The sequence below is a fragment of the Elaeis guineensis genome, chromosome 1 (assembly GCF_000442705.2).
Source record: "Elaeis guineensis isolate ETL-2024a chromosome 1, EG11, whole genome shotgun sequence".
Lineage (NCBI taxonomy): Eukaryota > Viridiplantae > Streptophyta > Magnoliopsida > Arecales > Arecaceae > Elaeis > Elaeis guineensis.
This window is the reverse complement of record NC_025993.2, coordinates 50051704-50071723: the sequence shown is the minus strand read 5'-3', so window position 1 is coordinate 50071723 and position 20020 is coordinate 50051704. Positions and strand designations below refer to the sequence as shown.

Genomic DNA, 20020 nt, shown 5'->3' with positions numbered 1-20020 from the left:
TCCCAAACTGGGAAGGCCCGTATGAAGTCAGGGAGATAGTTCGGCCCGGAACATACTATCTAAAAGAGCTCGGAGGAACAGACCTTCTGCAACCATGGAATTCAAAAAATTTACGAATGGAGTAGCTCCTTCAGACAATCGAAACTAAGCGTGTCAGGAACAAGAGGAGAACCTCATCCTAATACAAACGAAGGCCCGATTATTTAGAGACCAAATGGGGGGAGAGGCCCTTGCAACGGCCCTTATGCGCTCCCACAGCCGTGTTAGGAACAAGAGGAGAACCTCATCCTAACATGAGCAAAGTCGAAGGCCTGATTATCAAAAGATTGGATGGGGGGATAGGCCCTTGCAGTGGTCCTTATGCATCCCCACAACTATGTTAGGAACAAAAGGAGAACCACATCCTAACATGGGCAAGGTCGAAGGTCCGATTATTTAGAGATCGGATGGAGGGAGAGGTCCTTACAATGGCCCTTATGCACCCTCACAGCCATGTTAGGAATAGGAGGAGAACCTCATCCTAATATGAGCAAGGTCGAAGGTCCAGTTATTTAGAGATCAGATGGGGGGAGAGGCCCTTGCAATGGCCCTTACGTGCCCCCACAGTCCTGTTAGGAATAGGAAAAAAATCTCATCCTAACATGAGCTGAAATTGATAGTACCGAGAATAGGAGGAGAACCTCATCCTGACACAAATAAAGACCTGATCGTTCAAGATCGGATGAGGAGAAAAGCCTCTTCAATGGCTCCTCTACACCCCTACGACCTTGTTAAGAACAAAGAAAAAACTCTCATCCAAACATAAAAAAAATAGAGAGAGAAAAAGGAAAAGCGACGAGCTACGCCAGAGATAAAGGAAAAATGAACTACATCAATGACACAAGGGACCTCATCTCAATGAGGAAGGAGACTCTTATCAAAAATTCTTAGTCTTTAAGGGGGAACCCAACACTGGTTGGAGAAAATAGACTTTCTCAAGGTAACGAGAAGTTCGGGCTTCCAAGCTCGAACATCGGGAGGAAGCGTCAAACTCAAATGGCCTTGAAAAGACCTTCGGTCATGAACAAAAGGGGTAAATCAACACGGCGATGATCAGGAACCTTCAAACAACGTCGATATCAAATAAGATAATAGATAAAAGAAGCTCGATAAACAATAACTCAAAGCAAGAATAGACAAGGTAATAAGAAATTTTTTTTTCATTTCATTAGTAAAGTGTGCATTACAAAGCCTTTGGAAGCCAAAAAAGAAAAATAACAAGAAAAGAAAAGAATACATGGAAGAACAAAAGGTAAAAGAAGCTCTAAGGAAGCTCAACTTCTTCTGACTTCAAACTCTCGGTTCCAATCATTATCAGAGATTGCTTTAAGTCCTTGACTTCTTCTTTTAGTTCCTTCTTTCTTAACAGCATCTCCCGATACATTTGGTGGAACCGTCGGCTCTCGCCCTCCGACTCCCGAAGCCTCTTCTTCGAAACCTCAGACTCTGCTTCAGCATCCTTGACCGTCTGCTGCTCATAGGCCAGCTAAATTTTCAGCCACTGCAATTCAGCCTTCTCCTACCCAAGAGCCACGGATAATTCTTTCATGGTCTCCCTCAAGGAGCGGAGCTCGTTGGAGCCTTAAACCGAAGCGACCTGGGCTCTCTCAGACAACTGCTTCTGGAGACGAGCAACCTCGTCGATTGCCGTCTTGAGCCTCCTTCTGTAGTCGTCTATTTGCCCACACCAGCCGACTTGGTAGGCATTGTAATTCACCTCGACATCCTGTAACTGCTTCTGAAGGTCAGAGAATTTTTTCGACCAGTCCCGATCATGGTCGGCTTGAGTTGCAAGCTAGGACGAGCTCCCTTCTAATGGATCGATCTTCTCCCGTGCAGTCGCCAGCTCGACCTCGAGGGAGCTGATCTTGGAAGCCGGAGTCCAAGATCGATCGCTGGTGTATTTCTGGAGTTCCTCAAGCTCCTTCATGAAGTCGGCCTTCTTCCGAGTGTAGTCCATGAAGCTCTTTTTGTGGAGGCTCTGAAGGCGAGTAACCTCCGTGGTGGCTTTCGAATGACTCTTCCTCAGCCGGTGAAGTTTGTCATCCAACTTTGATTTCTTCGTTAGGTGACGAACTTTCCTTCTGAGATCCCAGATTATCGACTTCAGAGGAATCTCCTGTGGTAGGGGAAGAGCTTCGACAGGGCACTGTTGTCGAGAAACAAGAGCGTCACAACATGAATCAGTGCAAGAAAATAAAAAAGAGAAGAAAAAAGATGTAGAGTAAGAAAAAGAAGCTCTCTGTAAAGAAGAATCTGATTTCATTGATTAAATAGTTCTTAAGTACAAGAGAACAAGAAAAAGTTGCAACAAAGAAAAAGTATAAAATTAGAGGTTTCGGATCTCTGGGGCAGAAATGGAAGAGCTCGGTGCCTCCGGAAGGTCAGTCGTGGCAGCCGCAGTAGTCGAAGAGGTCCCGACTGGAAGGAGGCTGACGGTGGCTTCGAAAGGTCTGGCTTCATCATCGAACGCTTCATCTAGGAAGCCGAGGTCGAGTTCGAGAAACCTCCCGACCACCTTCTCCTGGCAAAGCTTGAAGCCTTTGATGAAGGCATCCTGGCCGAATTGGACCTTCAGATCTCTCATCTCGGAGGAGATCTTGAACTCCTCCACTACTTGGGCCCATGCCTCCGAGATGAGGGTCGGGATCTGCTCCCTCAAATTGGAGACCTCAGCCTCTACCTTCTTTTTTTCCTCCTCCAGGGCGGCCTTCAGATCTGCCAAGGCTTGTTCCTCCTTCTGTAGCACCTCTTGGAGACTCGCAACCTCAGCGACCTTCTTCTTAAGGCAGGCGACCTCAGCCTAGCGACCTTCCTCCGCTTGGACTGCTTCCCTTTTTGCATTGTTCATCACCTTGATATTGGCAATGAGCTGGTGTCCAATCTGCAAGAATAGCCAAGAAGTCAATATGAAAGCTAAGGGATAAGCTAAGTAAAGAAGCGAAAGGAAGGAAAAAGTAAATCGGCCCATCTCAAGAAAAGACCCTAGAGAGTCCCAGACCCACTATTCAGGATCGACGTGGACGATCCTGTGGATGACCTCGGGCAGGATGCACCCGTCGATCAATCTTTTTATTAAATCCCTATTGTTGAAGGGATTCTCCCTCGGATCCTCTTCGACGTCGTCGGCCCCCTCGATGGTAGCCCTACTGCTGTGGGTCTTGCAGGCCAACATCTTCTTCCTTCTCCTCCTTTCGACCTCCGGTGCCTCCTTGGGATGAGACTCTGGAGCAGGAACCTCGATCGGAGGACTTCTGGAAGAAGCTCGAGAGATTGCGGGCTCGACGTCGGAGGGGGCATCAACGGCGATGGCCGCCTGGACAGGCACGACCGAGCTCATCTCTTCTATCCTAGCCCTCTTCGCCGACCCCAAAGTTGTGTCACCTTTCCTCTTGTGGGTCTTGAGACCCTTGGCTAGCATCCGAGTCGCGTCTGTGTCCATATCTGCAATGAAAGAAGATCGGCACGGTTTAGAAATAGAATAAGAGAGAGAAGAAGCAGTAAATAAAAAAAAAGAAAAAATAATAATAAAAATATCGACAGGGTTGAGAGGGCTCAGGCCGACGTTAAATAAAAGTTGCTCCTTCAGAAGATCGGAGAGGAGAGGAGCTGGATAAGCCTCGAGTTTATTGGAGGCTTCATGGTCGTCCCTTCCCAGGCTAGAAGCCCGGCGGACGGAGTCCCTCAGGGAGTCCGAGGGGGGCAACCCCAGCTCCGAGCCCGGGCATCAGACGTAGAAGTACCTCTCCTTCCAGTTGTGGATAGAAGAGGGGGCACCTTTCAGCAATTTTTTTCTATCGAACTGAGGGGAGAAGTACCACCAATCCTTCATCGAAGGGTGATGCTTGAAGGTATAGAAATTTCTAAACAAGAAAAGGGTTGGCTGGACTTCGGCTAAATGATAGAGGGAAAGAAATTCTATCAGAAACCTAAATGAGTTCGGTGCTACAGAAACTAGAGAAATGTTTAAAAAGCGAAAAAGGGCAACGACAAAAGATGGAAGTGGAAGTCGAAGCCCAGTGCGGAAAGTTTCCTGATATAAACAGAAGCAGCCAGGAGGAGGGGCGCTAGCCCAATCAGTTGGTCCGAGAAGCTCCAGCTCGTACTCCGAAGGAACCCTGTACTGAATCCTAATCAGCGAGAGTTCTTCCGAAGTCAGAGAGCTGGAAATGGTGTCCGGCACAAAGACCGGATGAGGTCCATCTCTAGAACTAGGATTTTGGGGGGCTGGAATGAACGAACTTCTAGAACTACTAGAAAAAGAAGTGTTGGAGGACATTTTGAATCAAGTGAAAATCCCAAAAAATTTCAAAAAATTTGAGAAAAATAAGAAATAAGGTGTCCGCAGAGAAACCGATTGGGCGAAATGCGAAGGAGAAAAAGTAGAACAAGAACAAGAAAAAGAAGGGTTCCAGAACTAACCAAGGCTGGTCCGAGGGGTGCAGGAAGGCAGCGAGGGTGATAGGGGTCGACCCGAAGAGTGCCTATGACCAAGGGGGACCCTGGAGGAAGACGGAGCTCTTCGGAAGAAGAAGGAACCGAAGAGAAACCTCAGGCAAAGTGAAACCCCTGAAGGAGGGGGGTGGGCTTAAATAGACCTCAGGGTCTGGTGCAATGATGATTGCAGATCTCTTTTGGCTGATCTATAATTGTCGCGTGTCCCACTCATCGTCGCAGGCAGCTGACAACTGATAGAATCATTATTGTGCCATACCTAGAGCAACGCTCCAGTGGGAATTCCAAAAAAAATCTTTTCGGATCGTCTCGATTTGAAAAGGCTCCAGCACCAGCGCACCAAACGCCAAAATATCTGAAAACAATCGAGTATGAAAATCAAGGGGGTGACTTCGGCTATGAAAATTTCTCTATACTTCCTTCATTCGAAACTCAAACTCGAAAGTAGGGGGACTGGTGTTGGGTATAAAATAATCCCAGCCAAAGTTCGTAAGAGGCCAACCCTCCTAGGACTCTTCTGGCTTTCGATTTTGTGCAGCGTCTTTCTGAACTCCCCCGACTGTCCGAACTTCCATAGTATCATCCGGACTCCTCCAGCAATTGACCTTCCACAGTGTCTGGACTTCTTCGATAATAAGCTCCTTCAGTTGTCTACCAAACTGCTCCAAATGTTCTCTGGGCTTCATTATCAGCTGATTTTTCACAGTGATCGACTACTCTCTGAATCTCTTCCAGATGTCCTCCTGTCACAATCGACTTCACTTCGAGCTTCTTCCGGACTTCATCAATGTCTAAGCTTCTCCAGCAGCAGGACTTCTATAGTAACCAGACTCCATCCAAGTTTCTACCGTGGTCGACCGCTTTTCAAATTTCATCCGAGCTTCTACAGTAAGCAGTCTACTCCGAACTTCTACTGCAAGCAGACTTCATCTGAGCTTTTACAGTAAGCGGTCTACTCCAAACTTCTACTGCAAGCAGACTTCATCCGAGCTTCTACAGTAAGTGGTCTACTCCAAACTTCTACGGTAATCGGTCTCCATCCGAGCTTCTACAAAAAGTGGCCTTCTTTCAGACTCCTACAAGAACCGGACTCCATCCGAACTTCTACAGCGGATGGATTCCAGACGAACTTCTATAGCGGATGGGCTCCAGCGGTCAGATTTCTACAGTGACCGACTGTCTCCGATGTCTTCCGTACCTCTCCAGCCACCAACCTTCAACAGCACCAACCAGACTTCAACAGTGCCAACCGGACTTCAACAGTTCCAACCAGACCCCTCCAACGAATAAATTCCATCCAGACTCCTCAAGCAGTTGACCTTCCACAGTGTCCACCGGGCTCCTTCGACGGACGAACTTTCACAATGCCTTCCAGACCCTTCTATCGGTCAACCTTCGATAATGCCTTCCAAATTTTGCTATCGATCGACCTTCAGCCAGATTTCTCATGCAACCGGACCTCTCCAGCGAACAGCCTTCAGACAAGCTTCTACATCAGACAAATTCCAAACGAACTTCTTTGGCAATCGAATTCCAGCTGGATTCCTCCAACAGAAAGTCTCCATCCATGCTTCCACAGCAGACGGCTTCCGTCTGCAGCATCAACGCCTAAGGCACCCAACAGTAATTAATCCGTCAGCAACCTCGAAAACATCCGAGTTTCTCTTAGACTGCTGAGACAGAGAGCTATACTACCCTGCCAGACGTTCCAGCCGAGCTTCAGCCGTCCGATCCGAACTCCCCGACAAGTCACGACAATGGACACCACTCCACTCTCCGTAACAAACTCCACGTTGCCCCACTACTCTACTCTCCTAACAAACTCTACGTGACCCTAAACGGCCCACTACCAGACAATTACGAACATCGCTGTCAAGCAGTTACGCTCTCCTGTCTATAAAAGAGACCCCCCAGATATGTTATCTTCTAAGCTCTAAACTCTATCTCAAAACTCTGCTAAAATCTCATTCGAGTACTCTATTTCTGTTGAAGTAGAGTACTGACTTGAGCATCAAAGGATCTTGCCGGAGCACCTCCAACTCCGGTTTAGACTTCCCTTGCAGGTCCCGGCAGCAGCCGCGTTCCCCTCGACTCTGGCTCCATCGACTTCCCTTGCAGGTCCCAGCAGTGGCTACGTTCCCCTCGACTTCAGCTTCTCCAATATCGATGAAATTCTGCACCAACAAAACTATAAGACTATTCATAGATCAAACTACTCCTAGTCTAGTCATGCATCTCATACATGTTCGATCTACTTAGATTTAATTTTAAATTTTTTTGATTTTAGATCCTATCACATCTGATATGACATCTAAAATCTATTCATATCAGATAAATAAAAATAAAAATTAGATCTAAATTAGATCTGAAATAGAGCCATCAACCTGTCTCTGATACCAGTTGAAGGAAAAATTGGCTTTTTCCTTGTAGGATCTTCCAGATCTAATGAGATCTGGGGCAGAATATTTTAAAAAATTATCTTACAATATTTTAAATCTAAGATTTATTAGATCTAATTTCTATTATCTGATATTAAATCTAAAATTAAATCTAGAAACATGAGGAATAGAGAAATACCTCTAGGGTAACTAGATTACCCTATAGATAATCGCAGCAATGCCCGAGGTTCTAAAATAGCCACGCAGTCACTTGGCCTCTACCGGTATCCACTCAAACAGGATCTGGATTGTCTTCTCCTCATAAATCTTTGCTCCAAAAATCAGATCTGAATCTGATCTAGAAGATCTTCAAAAGATCTTCTGAAGCTGGAGCAGCAGCTTCTCGACAAATATCTGTAGCCTTCTAATCAGGAAGCCACTACGCCTTGGACAAGCACCAGATGGATGTCCAACCTCTTGGACGTGAAGAGGGGAGGGAGAGGAGCAGAGTGGGTATGAATAAGTGTAGAGGATTTAGGGTTTTGCTGGTTATTGCATAGAGTCTCTAAACCCTAGGCGCAGACAGGGTTAAAATAGACCCCGTTGCGCCATGCAGTGCCACATCATTCGATCAATCAAAAAATTTTAATTAATTCTAAAAAAATTTTGATTGATAGAGTGATGTCATCTAATCATATCAGATAAAAATCCCCACAATCTCTCCTACTATTGGTGCCAACACTGGAAAAGCACAGTGAGATTTGTGCCCCACAGTCCAAGTTAATCAAGGGCTCAGAGTCCTCATCTCATGGGACTCTATCCTTATCCACTTGGGGTGCACGTCCCATCTGAATATTATTGGAGCATGATCCTGGCTCCTCCTACAGACCTTGGGTGCAGCGAAACTGGCAACGAATAGATCTGGAGACTTCTGGACACGATCCAAGGCCCTTGACGAAATCAGCCTGGTTGCTATCTTTTTTGTCAGCCTTTCGTTCCAGATGAAGAACGCCTTACAAACCACCTCTAAAAAATTCAAGATCTAGTACCCAACTAGATCAGAACTGGACCAAGGTTTTCCAATTCATAGATCTTAAATTGGGGTATTCTAGATAGGGAAGAAGATAGATGGAGACAGACCTCGCAGATCTGTCCTGCTGCAGCCTTTCTTGTAGATCTGTTGATGGAGATCTCACCCGCACCTCAAACGACCTCAGATCAACTCCAGATCTGAGAGAGACTTGTACCAATCTCTTCTTAAGAGATTCTAGGTCCTGGACCTGGTGTTTGGATGCCTGCAAGAGGGGGAGAGCAGATCTGGTAGGCGGCTGCCAGGGGGAAGGGGCTAGCGCCTCCTTGCTTTTCTTTCCTTATCTGGACCTGGCGGCAAGAAACCCTAGGGTTTCTTGCTCCTGGGGTATGGAAAATTGCTGGAGAGAGAGGGAGAAGAGAGAGAGAGACTTAGGAGAAAGAGTCTTGTATTTTCTTGGCTTAATCAAACCTATACACAATACATGTATATATAAACATCGGGTCAAGTGACCCAAACCCAAAACTCCCTTGACCAACTCTATGGGAGATTAGGTTAACCCAAGCCCATGTACACCCATGACTTGACCTAATCTCACCTATCCTGGGTCCAGACCTGGCCCATAAAGAGTTGATCCTTTGAGGCCCACATAACCTAGACCTCAAGAACCCGAAAGGTCCACAGCCTTTCAACCTAGGGCCCAACTAGCCCTAGAGCCTCCATGAAGCCCTCATGAATGATGGATCTTGGCCTTAGCCTTGGTCCCCTGGGCCTTGGATACACCACCTGGATCATAACAATCTCCACTTTGGTGTCCCAAGGCCTCAACCAGCTCCACTCTGTCCTTGCGACTGTAGACCCATTTGCAGCCAATGGGCCTCTTCCCCTGTGGCAACTGCACCAATCGTCACATCTGGTTCTGGTGGAGAGACTGCATCTCCTCAGACATCGCCTGGACCCACCACTCTCTATCCTGGCTCTCAATAGCCTCCTGATACATATATGGATCTCCATTCACTGTCACCAGGGCATATGATAGCGTCTCCTCAAAGCCATATCGGTCTGGTTGCCTGATGGTCCTCTTGGGCTTGTGTAGGGCAACACCGATGTCAGTCCTCGATCCAGCTCGCTCCTACTAGACCTCTCCACCTCGATCATCTGTTCGAGTCCTCTCCACCTGTGGAGACACCTTAGGTAGGTGCTCCACCTGAATGTCATGTCCTCCAGTAGTACCTGCAAGAGGCAAAATCAAAGAGGTAAGCTATCCAGCAGCATCCTGCTGGACCTCCTCCTGCTCCTGCTGCTCCTCCATGCCTGCTTGCCTCCGTAGGACTGACTCCTCATCAAAAGTCACATCCCGACTAATGATGACCTTCTTTTCCAAGGGATCCCACAGCCTGTATCCCTTGACTCATCGCGGATAGCCTAGAAACACCACCTTGCGTGATCTGGCATCTAGCTTGCTCTGCTCACCAGCTCCAATGTGCACATAGGCCGTGCACCCAAATACCCGTAGATGGCCCAGCCCAACTGTCCTCCCAGACCACACCTCCTCTGGAAGCCTGCCATCCAACCTGGTGTGAGGTGACCGATTGACCAAGTAATCGACTGCGTCAACTGTGTCAATCCAGAACATCTTTGGAAGCCCTGCCTGCAGCCTCATGCATCGTGCCTTTTCCAAGAGTATTCTGTTCATCCTCTCGGCCACCCCATTCTGCTGTGGAGTCCCCTTAACTGAGAAGTATCTCCTGATCCCACACAATTCACAGTAATCCTAGAACTCTCTGCTGGTGTACTCTCCGCCATTATCTGACCTCAGACACTTCACGCTCCTCCCCTGCTCCTTCTCTACCTCCACTCTCCAAATCTTGAACTTGGTGAAGACCTCTGACTTCTCTTTCATGAAGTAAATCCAGAGTTTCCTTGAGAAATCATCAATCTGGGTCATGAAGTATCTGGCCCCATTCCTAGCTAAAATTGGGGCTGGTCCCCACACATCCGTGTGTACTAACTCCAGAGGGGTTGCGCTCTGGGCTGTATTGATGGTGAACTGAACTCTCCTCTGCTTTCCCATCTGGTAAGGCTCACAGATTTTCCCTGTAGCACCATCCTCCAGATCAAAGATGAGTCCTCTCCTGCTCAACTCCCTCAGCCCCCTATCACCCATGTAGCCTAGGTGGTAGTGCCACATCTTGTAAGCTCCCTGCTGGTCCTGTGCTGCAGCTGCTGCATCAGACTCTCCGGTCACCACAGATCCCTCCATGCGATAGAGGTTATTGTCCAACCTCCTGCCTCTCATCACTACCATAGCTCCATTGAAAATGTTCAGTACTCCGCTTCTAGCTCTACTGCTGAAGCTGTATCCACTGCGCTCCAAGTAGCCTAGTGACACCAGATTCTTTTCCAGCTTCGGGATGTGCTTTACATTTGTCAATGTTCTAACAATCCTATCAAACATCCTCACCCTAACTGTCCCTATCCCAGCCACCTTGCAAGGATGATTGTCGCCTAGAGTCACTGATCCCTCATCTGTCTTGGTGTATGTCGCAAACAAAGACCTGTGTGGTGTGTAGTGATGTGAGCACGCAGAGTCCAGTGTCCACTCCTCTGTGTAATGCCTGTGACCATCTGATACCACAAGTAGATCATCCTCCACCTGCTGCCCAGCAACTACACTCACTGATTCTGAGCCACTTCTTTCTCCCTTCTTGCTCTTTCATAGTGGACATTCTCGCTTGAAGTGCCCGAACTCTTTACACTTGAAGCATTTCACCTCTCTCTTTCCCTTCCTGGACTTGGACCACCCCCTGGACTTGCTTCTGCCTCTGCCTCTACCTGTCCTCTCCCCTACTGCCAAACCCTCCTAGGGAGCCCAATCTCTGGTCAACTTTTCCCTCTGCTCATTAGACCTCAGCACCGAGACCATATCCTCATACTTCAGAGTCTCCTTACCGTAGAGCAGTGTAGTCACCAAAGAATCATATGATCCTGGTAGTAAACACAGAAGCAACAGGGACTTGTCCTCCTCATCCAGTTTCACCCCGATATTCACCAACTCCGTGCACAATTGGTCGAACCTCTGAATGTGGCCAATCACATCAGATCCCTCCTGCATCCGAAGACTGTACAACCTCTTTTTCAGCATCAGCTTGTTGCACATATTCTTCCCCATATACATGGTGTGCAACTTCGACCAAAGGCCCTTCGGGGTCTTTTCTTCCAGCACCGAATACAACATCGCATCCGCCAAACATCCTCTGATCACCGAGCATGCTTTCTTCTCCAACGATGCCCACTGTCTATCTTTCATTCCCTCAGGCTTCTCATCCAAAGTCTGATCCATATCTGCTTGCACCAGAAGATCCTCCACCCGGATTTTTCACATGAAAAAATTCTCCTTGCCATCAAACTTCTCGAACTCGACCTTCATATTGCTGTCCATGACTGGATCCAAGCCAAACAAGCAATATAAAATCAAGAAGTGTAGAATATACCTTGATGGTACCTTGCTAAAAATTTTCAGCACTTGGGATCTTCAACTTCTCGTGCTTGGAACCGCTTCCTCACCATCGTGGCTCTGATACCAACTGTTGGAGAATGATCCTGGCTCCTCCCACGGACCTTGGGTGCAGCAGAACCAGCAACGAATAGATCCGGAGACTTTTGGACACGATCCAAGGCCCTTGACGAAATCAGCCTGGTTGCTATCTTCTTCGTCAGCCTTTCGTTCCAGATGAAGAACGCCTTTCAAACCACCTCTAAAAAATTCAAGATCTGGTACCCAACCAGATCAGATCTAGACCGAGGTCTTTCAATTCATAGATCTCAAATTAGGATATTCTAGATAGGGAAGAAGATAGATGGAGACAGACCTCGCAGATCCGTCCTGCTGCAGTCTTTCTTGTAGATCTGTTGATGGAGATCTCACCCGCATCTCAAACGACCTCAGATCAACTTCAGATCTGAGAGGGACTTGTACCAATCTCTTCTCAAGAGATTTCAGATCCTAGACCTGGTGTTTGGATGCCTGCAAGAGGGGGAGAGCAGATCTGGTAGGTGGCTGCCTGGGGGAAGGGGCTAGCGCCTCCTTGCTTTTCTTTCCTTATCTGGACCTGGCGGCAAGAAACCCTAGGGTTTCTTGCTCCTGGGGCATGGAGAATTGCTGGAGAGAGAGGGAGAAGAGAGAGAGACTTGAGAGAAAGAGTCTTGTATTTTTTTGGCTTAATCAAACCTATACACAGTATATGTATATATAAACACCGGGTCAAGTGACCCAAACCCAAAACTCCCTTGACCAACTCTATGGGAGATTAGGTTAATCCAAGCCCATGTACACCCATGACTCGACCTAATCTCACCTATCCTGGGCCCAGACCTGGCCCATAAAGAGTTGGTCCCTTGAGGCCCACATAACCTAGACCTCAAGAACCCAAAAGGCCCACAGCCTTTCAACCTAGGGCCCAACAAGTCTTAGAGCCTCCATGAAGCCCTCATGAATGATGGACCTTGGCCTTAGCCTTGGTCCCCTGGGCCTTGGGCACACCACCTGGATCATAACAAATATGGCACCCACTTTGAGGCCCAATTTAGCAGGTGGACAGTCCACTAAAACTCTCCAATGACCTCTTGTCAAGTGACCTTCAGTCCAAGGTCCATACATCAATGTTTGACCAATGTCCTAAAATGAAAATGGCAGGTAACAGAAATTAGCAGGTGTTGTCTTAAATTCATCTCATGAATTAAGATAAATTCTTTCTGAACTGGATTGGCTCCAGTCAAACTGTGAGAAACCTTCTCAAGATTCTCTGGGTGAGTCAAATCACATTTGGCTCAGTCGAGATAGAAAAGATTACACGAGGAGAAAGTTAGGCTCAATCGTGTGCTAGCATGATTTTTTTAAACCTAATTGGATCTAATCCAAATCAATCGAACTGGGCTAACTCAATTGATGACATCCAGACCCTAACTCTTGTTTGTGTGATCCAGTTAGGTTCATTTTCGTATGGTAATGAGACATGTCGTGATCTCATCATCGACATCATCGAAACTCCTTTTGATGGATCAGAACTCTTCTGATTCAGACAATTAGAATGATCGATCATCAAGATCATTATAATTGCTCTCAAAATTCATCAGTGATACCTAGCAGTATATGGTGGCAACCCATCAGAAATGAAGACGAATCTTTCGGTGCAGCTACCTGTGTGATTGAGTTCTTCTATCATGAGTTCCGACTGAATTAGGATTAAGGTGAACTCATCAAACCCAACATCAGTCATATGAATCAATCGATTGATTCGAGTCCGATGTGAAACCCCAATGGAAAATTTTTTTTCATTATTTCACTCTGCCATGGCCATGGGCTTAAGGACTCGATCTTTCGATCATCATAGGACTACTCCTCTCATCTATTGAGGTTGATAGATCTCTTCTTGGTGCGATCTGGTTCTTACAATGAATATGCTACAGCTAACATACACCTCAGGATTCCGAATGGCTAGGAGATCGAGTTATGGTGTAGTCAAACTATAACACACTCAAGGTAAATTGTCGATGTACCTCAGGTCAAAGAACTAGACACACAGCTGTAGCATCGAGCTAGTCATCGATGAGAAGGTAGATTTCCTTATAACTACTCGAAGTGGTCACGCTCAGTACTCTCGTTCTCAACGAATACCTATACTCTCACTCTGGTGTCTCTACACCGTAGACTTAAGACACATCTACCTTAAGGAAGCGATCGTACACCAACCTTCCGGATCGATCACTATCCTCGTGACGATCCTATGGTCTGGAGCTGTTTATGAGTTAGTTATGTAAATTCATGTCTTAAATTTGTAACTCTTGAAAGTATAAATTAATATTTCTACTAACTCAAAGGATGAATCACAGACATAATGTACACAATGTGATAGTAGAATAATCTTTTTATTTATTTATAGTCAAAATTATAAATTTGCCCTTAGATTTGTACAGGAATGTGTCAGCCAATCTGGCATCTAGGGAACACATCTAACAAAAGGACCACTCACACTACTGCAGTATCGAGAAGACCATTGATGAGTGAGTGACATCCATGTGGTTCTCGTGTTGATCATGCTCAATGTAAGTTGTTCTCTAATAACCATCCGCAGCTTCACCCCAGTATCTCTATACCGCATATCCAAAATTCATCTGTCCACAAGAGATATGAACCATGCATCGATTTCAAATGGATTAATCACTGTCCTCCGTGATGATCTATTGATCGGGAGTATTTAGAAATTAACCACTAATTAATGTATATTTCAAATTCTTAACTCTTTAAGAATATGCAAAAATTATCTTTGTTAATTTTTATGATACAGTATGGACACATGTACATGATTGGAATGAAAAAGTTCTTTATTGATAATAAAAAGATTATAAGTACAAGTTAAAATTCTGAAAATACATAATATGTCAGTCAATAATCTACTTATAAAGTACAAATCAAATATTTTAGCCATTTATAGAATGATCATTTTGAAAGGAGGAGGCTCTTGGTGGGATCTGTCTAAAGCAGATAAGGCTTTTAGATCAGTTCGGGGAGGATTAGGAAGACGAGCACTTATTTGAAGCTCAGATATTGTACGGCTTTAGGCCTAAAAACATCGGAAAAGAAAAGGCTTCAAGAAAATCGGTAGAAGGAGAAGAGTCCTCACGTTGGGCTTAACGGCGGAAGCATAAAAGGAGAACTTTCTGGCTGTGCTCCAAAAGAGAGAGAATGTGACACATGGGCATCCGGATCAGAAGGCTTTTTAGATGTGCTCCCCTTAGAATTCGAATTCGAGAAATGATGAGTTGTTATCTAGCCCATCTGGTTGCAAACGAGTGCTAACAACTGATATTTTTGGATTTTGTGATTTTTCAGGTTTTTGAAGTTTTGGAAAAATTCCTCTAACAACCTCCCAGTGAAATGCTAAAAGTCGAACGTTTAGCCTCCAGAAGATGACCCCTCAAGCAAAGTCCATGGACTCAAAAGTGGTATGGGAAAGAAGGATGCTTCATCAAGATGTCTCATATTTCTTCCCACCGGCTAGTGGGTTCAACTAGCATTTTCCTCGTAGAAGCATTCATTGCACCCACGCCACGCTTTGCGACCAGCTTCACCGATCTTTTAAGACAGAGAAAAGTTAAAATAGGAAGTTCTATCCCCTGTAGTTTCTTCATATCTTTGTTCTTGTCTTAAGCGCCGACGCTGACGTGAAGGGTAGTTATGGTGGTGCGGTATCTGCCATCCACTTCTTCTGCCATGATTTTATTCGAAGCAACAAGGTGCACCAGATAAATTTTAGTTCTCTTGTAATCTAGCAAGCTCACCGATCATGGGTTCGTGAAGATTTTGATGAGAGGGCTATATTTATAGTCATCTAATTAATCACAAATTTCTAGTCATAACCAAGCACTTCATTGTGTACATCTTGTTACTTGTATCATGCATTAAAATAGAAATTGTAGTGCTAAGGCACTGATCATGAGCAAGAGAAGAAAAGAGGCTTAAGAGAGAGACAGATGTGAGGAAGAGCCCCAGGAGCAATATCTTTATAGAGGGGACGACGTCTCGTTATGAAGAACTGGAGATTGTCATCTAATTGCTGGACTTGCAGGAGGCATTGGAATGGTTGATTATTATTATTAATAAGTTTCTAAACCAGCATTAATGGGTCCTAGAAAACCTTGGTGTTCGCAAAACAGGTACCTCAAAGCTTAAAAGCTTGGGCTTTGACCAGAATAGACAATTAGGAGTCCGTCTAACCACCACATGCCATTTAAGAGAGTTGTTCTGTTATTTTTTAAAACAGAAGAAACTGAAAGGATCAAAAAGAAATAGACAACGAGGAGGAAAAATAAGGAAGTCCATGGAAAACGGAATATTGAAACATTCCCCTTGGTTTCTTGTCGTTCAACAGCAACCCTATAAATAAGGGTTGGTCATATCGAATTAAAGGATCCCCATCCCCCGCTCTGAACGAGTCATGGAGCCCCTCAAAGAGGTATTCGAACAGGGGGAAACAAAGATGGATTATATTTTCACTTTATCATTATTTTGATGGATTTGATTTATGTTAGTTTAGTTTGATCGTTTCTAAGAGTATTGCAATTTAACAGCTTTATACTGTTTTTCTCTTGAATGTTTAGGAAAGGATATTCTTTGATGTCAAGAGTTTGTTTCAAATCAATAGCAGTAAGAGAGCATTTTCCTTTCAAGAAAAGAAACATTAATTGATACATTTTTCTTTTGTTGGAGGCGTCAGAGTTCCTTATTGCTTACGTGACCTGATGTTCATCAACATCAATCTTTAACCAAATTAATATTTCAATTACTTCTTTCAAAATTTGTCATAATAGTAATAGGTAAAAAACCGCTGTGATGTAAAAGAAAACTGACTCGACGTTTTCTGTCTGTTTTGCCATCTGTGGCATGCACTTTTCAATTTGTAAAATTCTTTTAAGGATTTGGCCATGCTAATATTCTTTATATTGCTCCAATTTTATGGACGGTCCATGGAGAAACCACAATGCTTGATATCGTGATCCTTAGAATTTATTTCGTACTCAGTCTAAAATTTTATTTAGAATCTTTTGTGTCGATGAGTCATATATTAAATTAATTATTCACTTACTTTCTCCATTTGAAATCACAATGTTCTATGAGAGCATAAATGTTATGTGGGCTGAACTTTTGGTCTGTAAAATTGTTCTTGCCTGAGCCTCTCTAACCATTAATTGATCAATTGAGAATTTTTTATTTTTATTTTTCCTGCTCTAGAAGAATCGTTGGAAGGCTGTCCCTCAATTTGGGGGATGGGATCAAAAGAGTGGAGGTGCAACTAACTATTCCATGGTCTTTTCACAAGCTCGTGCTAATAGGAAGCAGAACAAGACTGAGCTGAAACGACCGGGCTTTGGGTGCGAAGAGGATCTCATGCCATACCAACATTGTCAGCGTTATGAAGATGGCTCTGTGGCGGTAAATCATTTTTTTCTTTGTACTTCTGTTTCATTTTTCCTAGATTTAGAGCCCTTGAAAGAATTGCGTGGGTAGTCAAGAATTCATCTCAGGACAACCTAGAAACATAATTAGCTTTATAAATATTTGTAGCAAACATATAAGCAGATTATTGATTTTAATAAATCAAAAACTTTCGAAAGGCATGATTTGGTTATTTTATTGCTTCAGTACAATACTTTAGGTGTTGCATCCTATAATTGGGGCTTGGTCAGCCATGTGGGTGCAAATGCATGTCCTAAGTACGACTCAAAATTCTTTAAGAACTAGGATGGGATGAAGTCTGTCCAAAACTAGATAAGGATGGGACTTGAAAGGTATCAACTAGTGACTTTGCCCACTAAACAAAGTCATAAAGCACCCTCTTAATATGGACAAAGGTAGATATAGTGAACATGTTCACAATACCTTACATTTTAATTCGTGTCAAAAAAAATGTTTTTGCATTTAAGTAGTGCATGGATCACATCTCATATATATATATATATATATATATATGAGTGTGTGTGTGTGCATGCGTGTGTGTACCATTTTTGAGGTATAATTATCATTCATATACACTTCTAATAGAATATGTTATCTTTCCAAATGTTTCAAGCATACCATAACTGATGTTTTGATGTGCAAATTATTGCTATCCTTCAAAATGTATGATATATAAAGTGACCCAATTGTTATTTGAAGGAACAGTAACCTAATTCTTTTATTTTCTTTGTTCAAGCTTTTACAGTTTGACTTTATGGAATGAAATGTTTTTCGATAAAGTTGGGATTTGGGAGGGGAGGCCCACCCATATTTTATTAGAGAGGAGTATATTTACAAGGTCCACCATTTATGAAATGAATTGTTATAATTTAAGGATTACAACATTCAGGTTGACTTGCATTTATATATTTTAAGCCCAAAATGCATTTGAACTATAAAATTTAGATAAAGATTTCTTTTTAAATAGAAAAACATTGTTCTTTACTACAATGTGTATCATAATTAAATGCTAAAACCAAGTCAACATTACCCAGTTTAACTAGAATCTCATGATATATTACTTGTATTTTAACCCCAGAAAGAATTTATTTGACAAAAATTATATGCACTTTTACAAAAAATTCTTTCAACTTCTTTTCTTTAAGAGAGTTGACCTATATTTTCCATTTAATTTAAAACAAATAATTCAAAATTAAAAATGAAAATAGGTGACTAGATGCAAGCCCAGCATGTTGAATAGCTCAAATGACCATGTAGTAAAAAGTATCCAAAAGCACAACAAAAAGGATAACGGAGTTTATGAGCAACACCTTTATTTGAATTTATCTAGTATGGGCATGGACAAGGGATATAAATTTGATACACAACATGTTAAATCTTGAAAAGATATGATAGATGCAATAGGACTCAGAGACTAAAACTATAAATATGTGCTTTTCGCATATCTATTAAATAACATAAAGCATAACAAGTTATCAGAATGACACAATTTATACCAACATGATATGGTTCATATTTCCTACAGCACTCCACCATTTTGTCGCTGTAGATCATAATCCATACACCATATCATAACTCTAACATTACAAAATCTAAAATAAATCTTGTACCATTTCTTCCTTAGAAGTTTAACATTTAGAAAAAAGAAGATGAGGAAGTTAGAATAATTAAAATAAATTAAATAGCATTTACCCTATCTATATTCAACAATTTTTTTTACTCGTTATATATCATAAATGGGCATGGCATCTGATTTGAAGCAACCATTCCTAATAGATTAAAGAGTAGATGGAAATTATGCCATACTTCAGATAAATATCTAATGTGTATACCCTTGTCATATCCAACAAGTATCTTTCATCGTTTATGTCAAACATGAAGCTATCATATCTCCTAGATTAGAATATGTATAGAAATTCCACCATATATGAAGAAAATGGTGAAGAATTGATTGAAGAAAACCTCGAATGTACAGCAAAGATACATGAGGTCTTAATAAGCTATATTTGTTCAGTTTATATTGAAATCCTTGGAAAAGCGAGGACCTAAGAAAACATGAAGGAGAGTTGTATGAAAGGATATAAGAAGTTTGAAAATGACTAGAAGATTAAAGAATTAGTTAGCCGAACTCATGTGGTAACTTAACCCTCCAATGTGCTGAACTAGCAAAATATAAATAAATGATAAAGTAATATAGAGATAAATCTGTTCAGGTTAAATGATCCTTTGAGTCTAAAAGTCTTCTTTAGTTTGTTTGCATAAACAGTTTGGCAGTTCAACTTTATTTTAAAGTGACGGTTTATCAAATGCTTATATAAAGAACAATGATCTCGCCCAAGGTTAAAATTAGATCAATGATCTCACACAAGGTTAGAATTAGAACGACAACATGGAAGCGTTATTGACATGATCTTTAGAAAGGATGAAATGGAAAAGGTTTGCTAGTGGTTGCCAAATAAAAGGTTTGAAGTTTTTGTTTTCATAATATTCGAACAAATTCCTTATTTAATGGCATTTTGCTTTTATCTCTAGCCTATGCAGAAGAGAAAGAAAGTTCTGCGCTATTGCTGTATCGTGGCTTGATTTTGCTAGAATCCAACGGTCACATCAGTTCCAGTGACATCAAGCCTATGCTGATCGAAGACAGAAATCGTGTATTTGTACTTGGTGTAAATAATTAGAGGTCTTATATGTGGAGTTTCCTATTGAAACTTAAAATTGTTTAATGTGATTATGTTTTCGATTTTTAAGTAATAAAATGACTATGATATGAACGAATGGTCAGTAATTCCATTAATATTTCAAAATAAAAACATATACAGTTAGAAGACTATGTTGCACACATACGTACTGCATGCATGAATATATATATATATAAATATATACATACACATATATTTACGCATGCATACATACATAATTGAGTGCTTAAAAGGGATACTGGTTCATCATTTTGGAAATGACTTCTAAACTTCACAAAAACTACATGTGTACACAAAATTATCTAACCTTATGTAGTTGTGACATGGCTTCAAGAATGCTGATTATCGTTTCTTATATTTTTTATATCTTGCTAAAATTAAACATTGAACAGCACGTTTG

General features: G+C 42.8%; 1 protein-coding gene across 2 annotated transcripts; it reads left to right on the top strand.

Moving 5' to 3' along the window:
• The first annotated feature begins 15819 nt into the window (after window positions 1-15819).
• Window positions 15820-19706, top strand: LOC105036194 (uncharacterized). Of its 2 annotated transcripts, none has more exons than XM_010911956.3 (3): window positions 15820-15917; window positions 16694-16894; window positions 19460-19706. In XM_010911956.3, exons 1-3 carry the CDS (start codon window positions 15900-15902, stop codon window positions 19499-19501), a joined length of 261 nt encoding a protein of 86 aa, XP_010910258.1. In that variant the 5' UTR covers window positions 15820-15899; the 3' UTR covers window positions 19502-19706. The 2 variants fall into 2 exon arrangements, with proteins under 2 accessions (XP_010910258.1, XP_010910256.1); XM_010911954.2 differs by having other exon boundaries at window positions 15821-15917; window positions 19451-19706.
• The last annotated feature ends 314 nt before the right edge of the window (window positions 19707-20020 follow it).

Excerpts from the sequence above, each read along its gene's own strand:
- LOC105036194 (XM_010911954.2), top strand. Across the intron at positions 16,895-19,450 it reads ATGAAGATGGCTCTGTGGCG|CCTATGCAGAAGAGAAAGAA; the intron begins GTAAATCATTTT and ends TTTTATCTCTAG.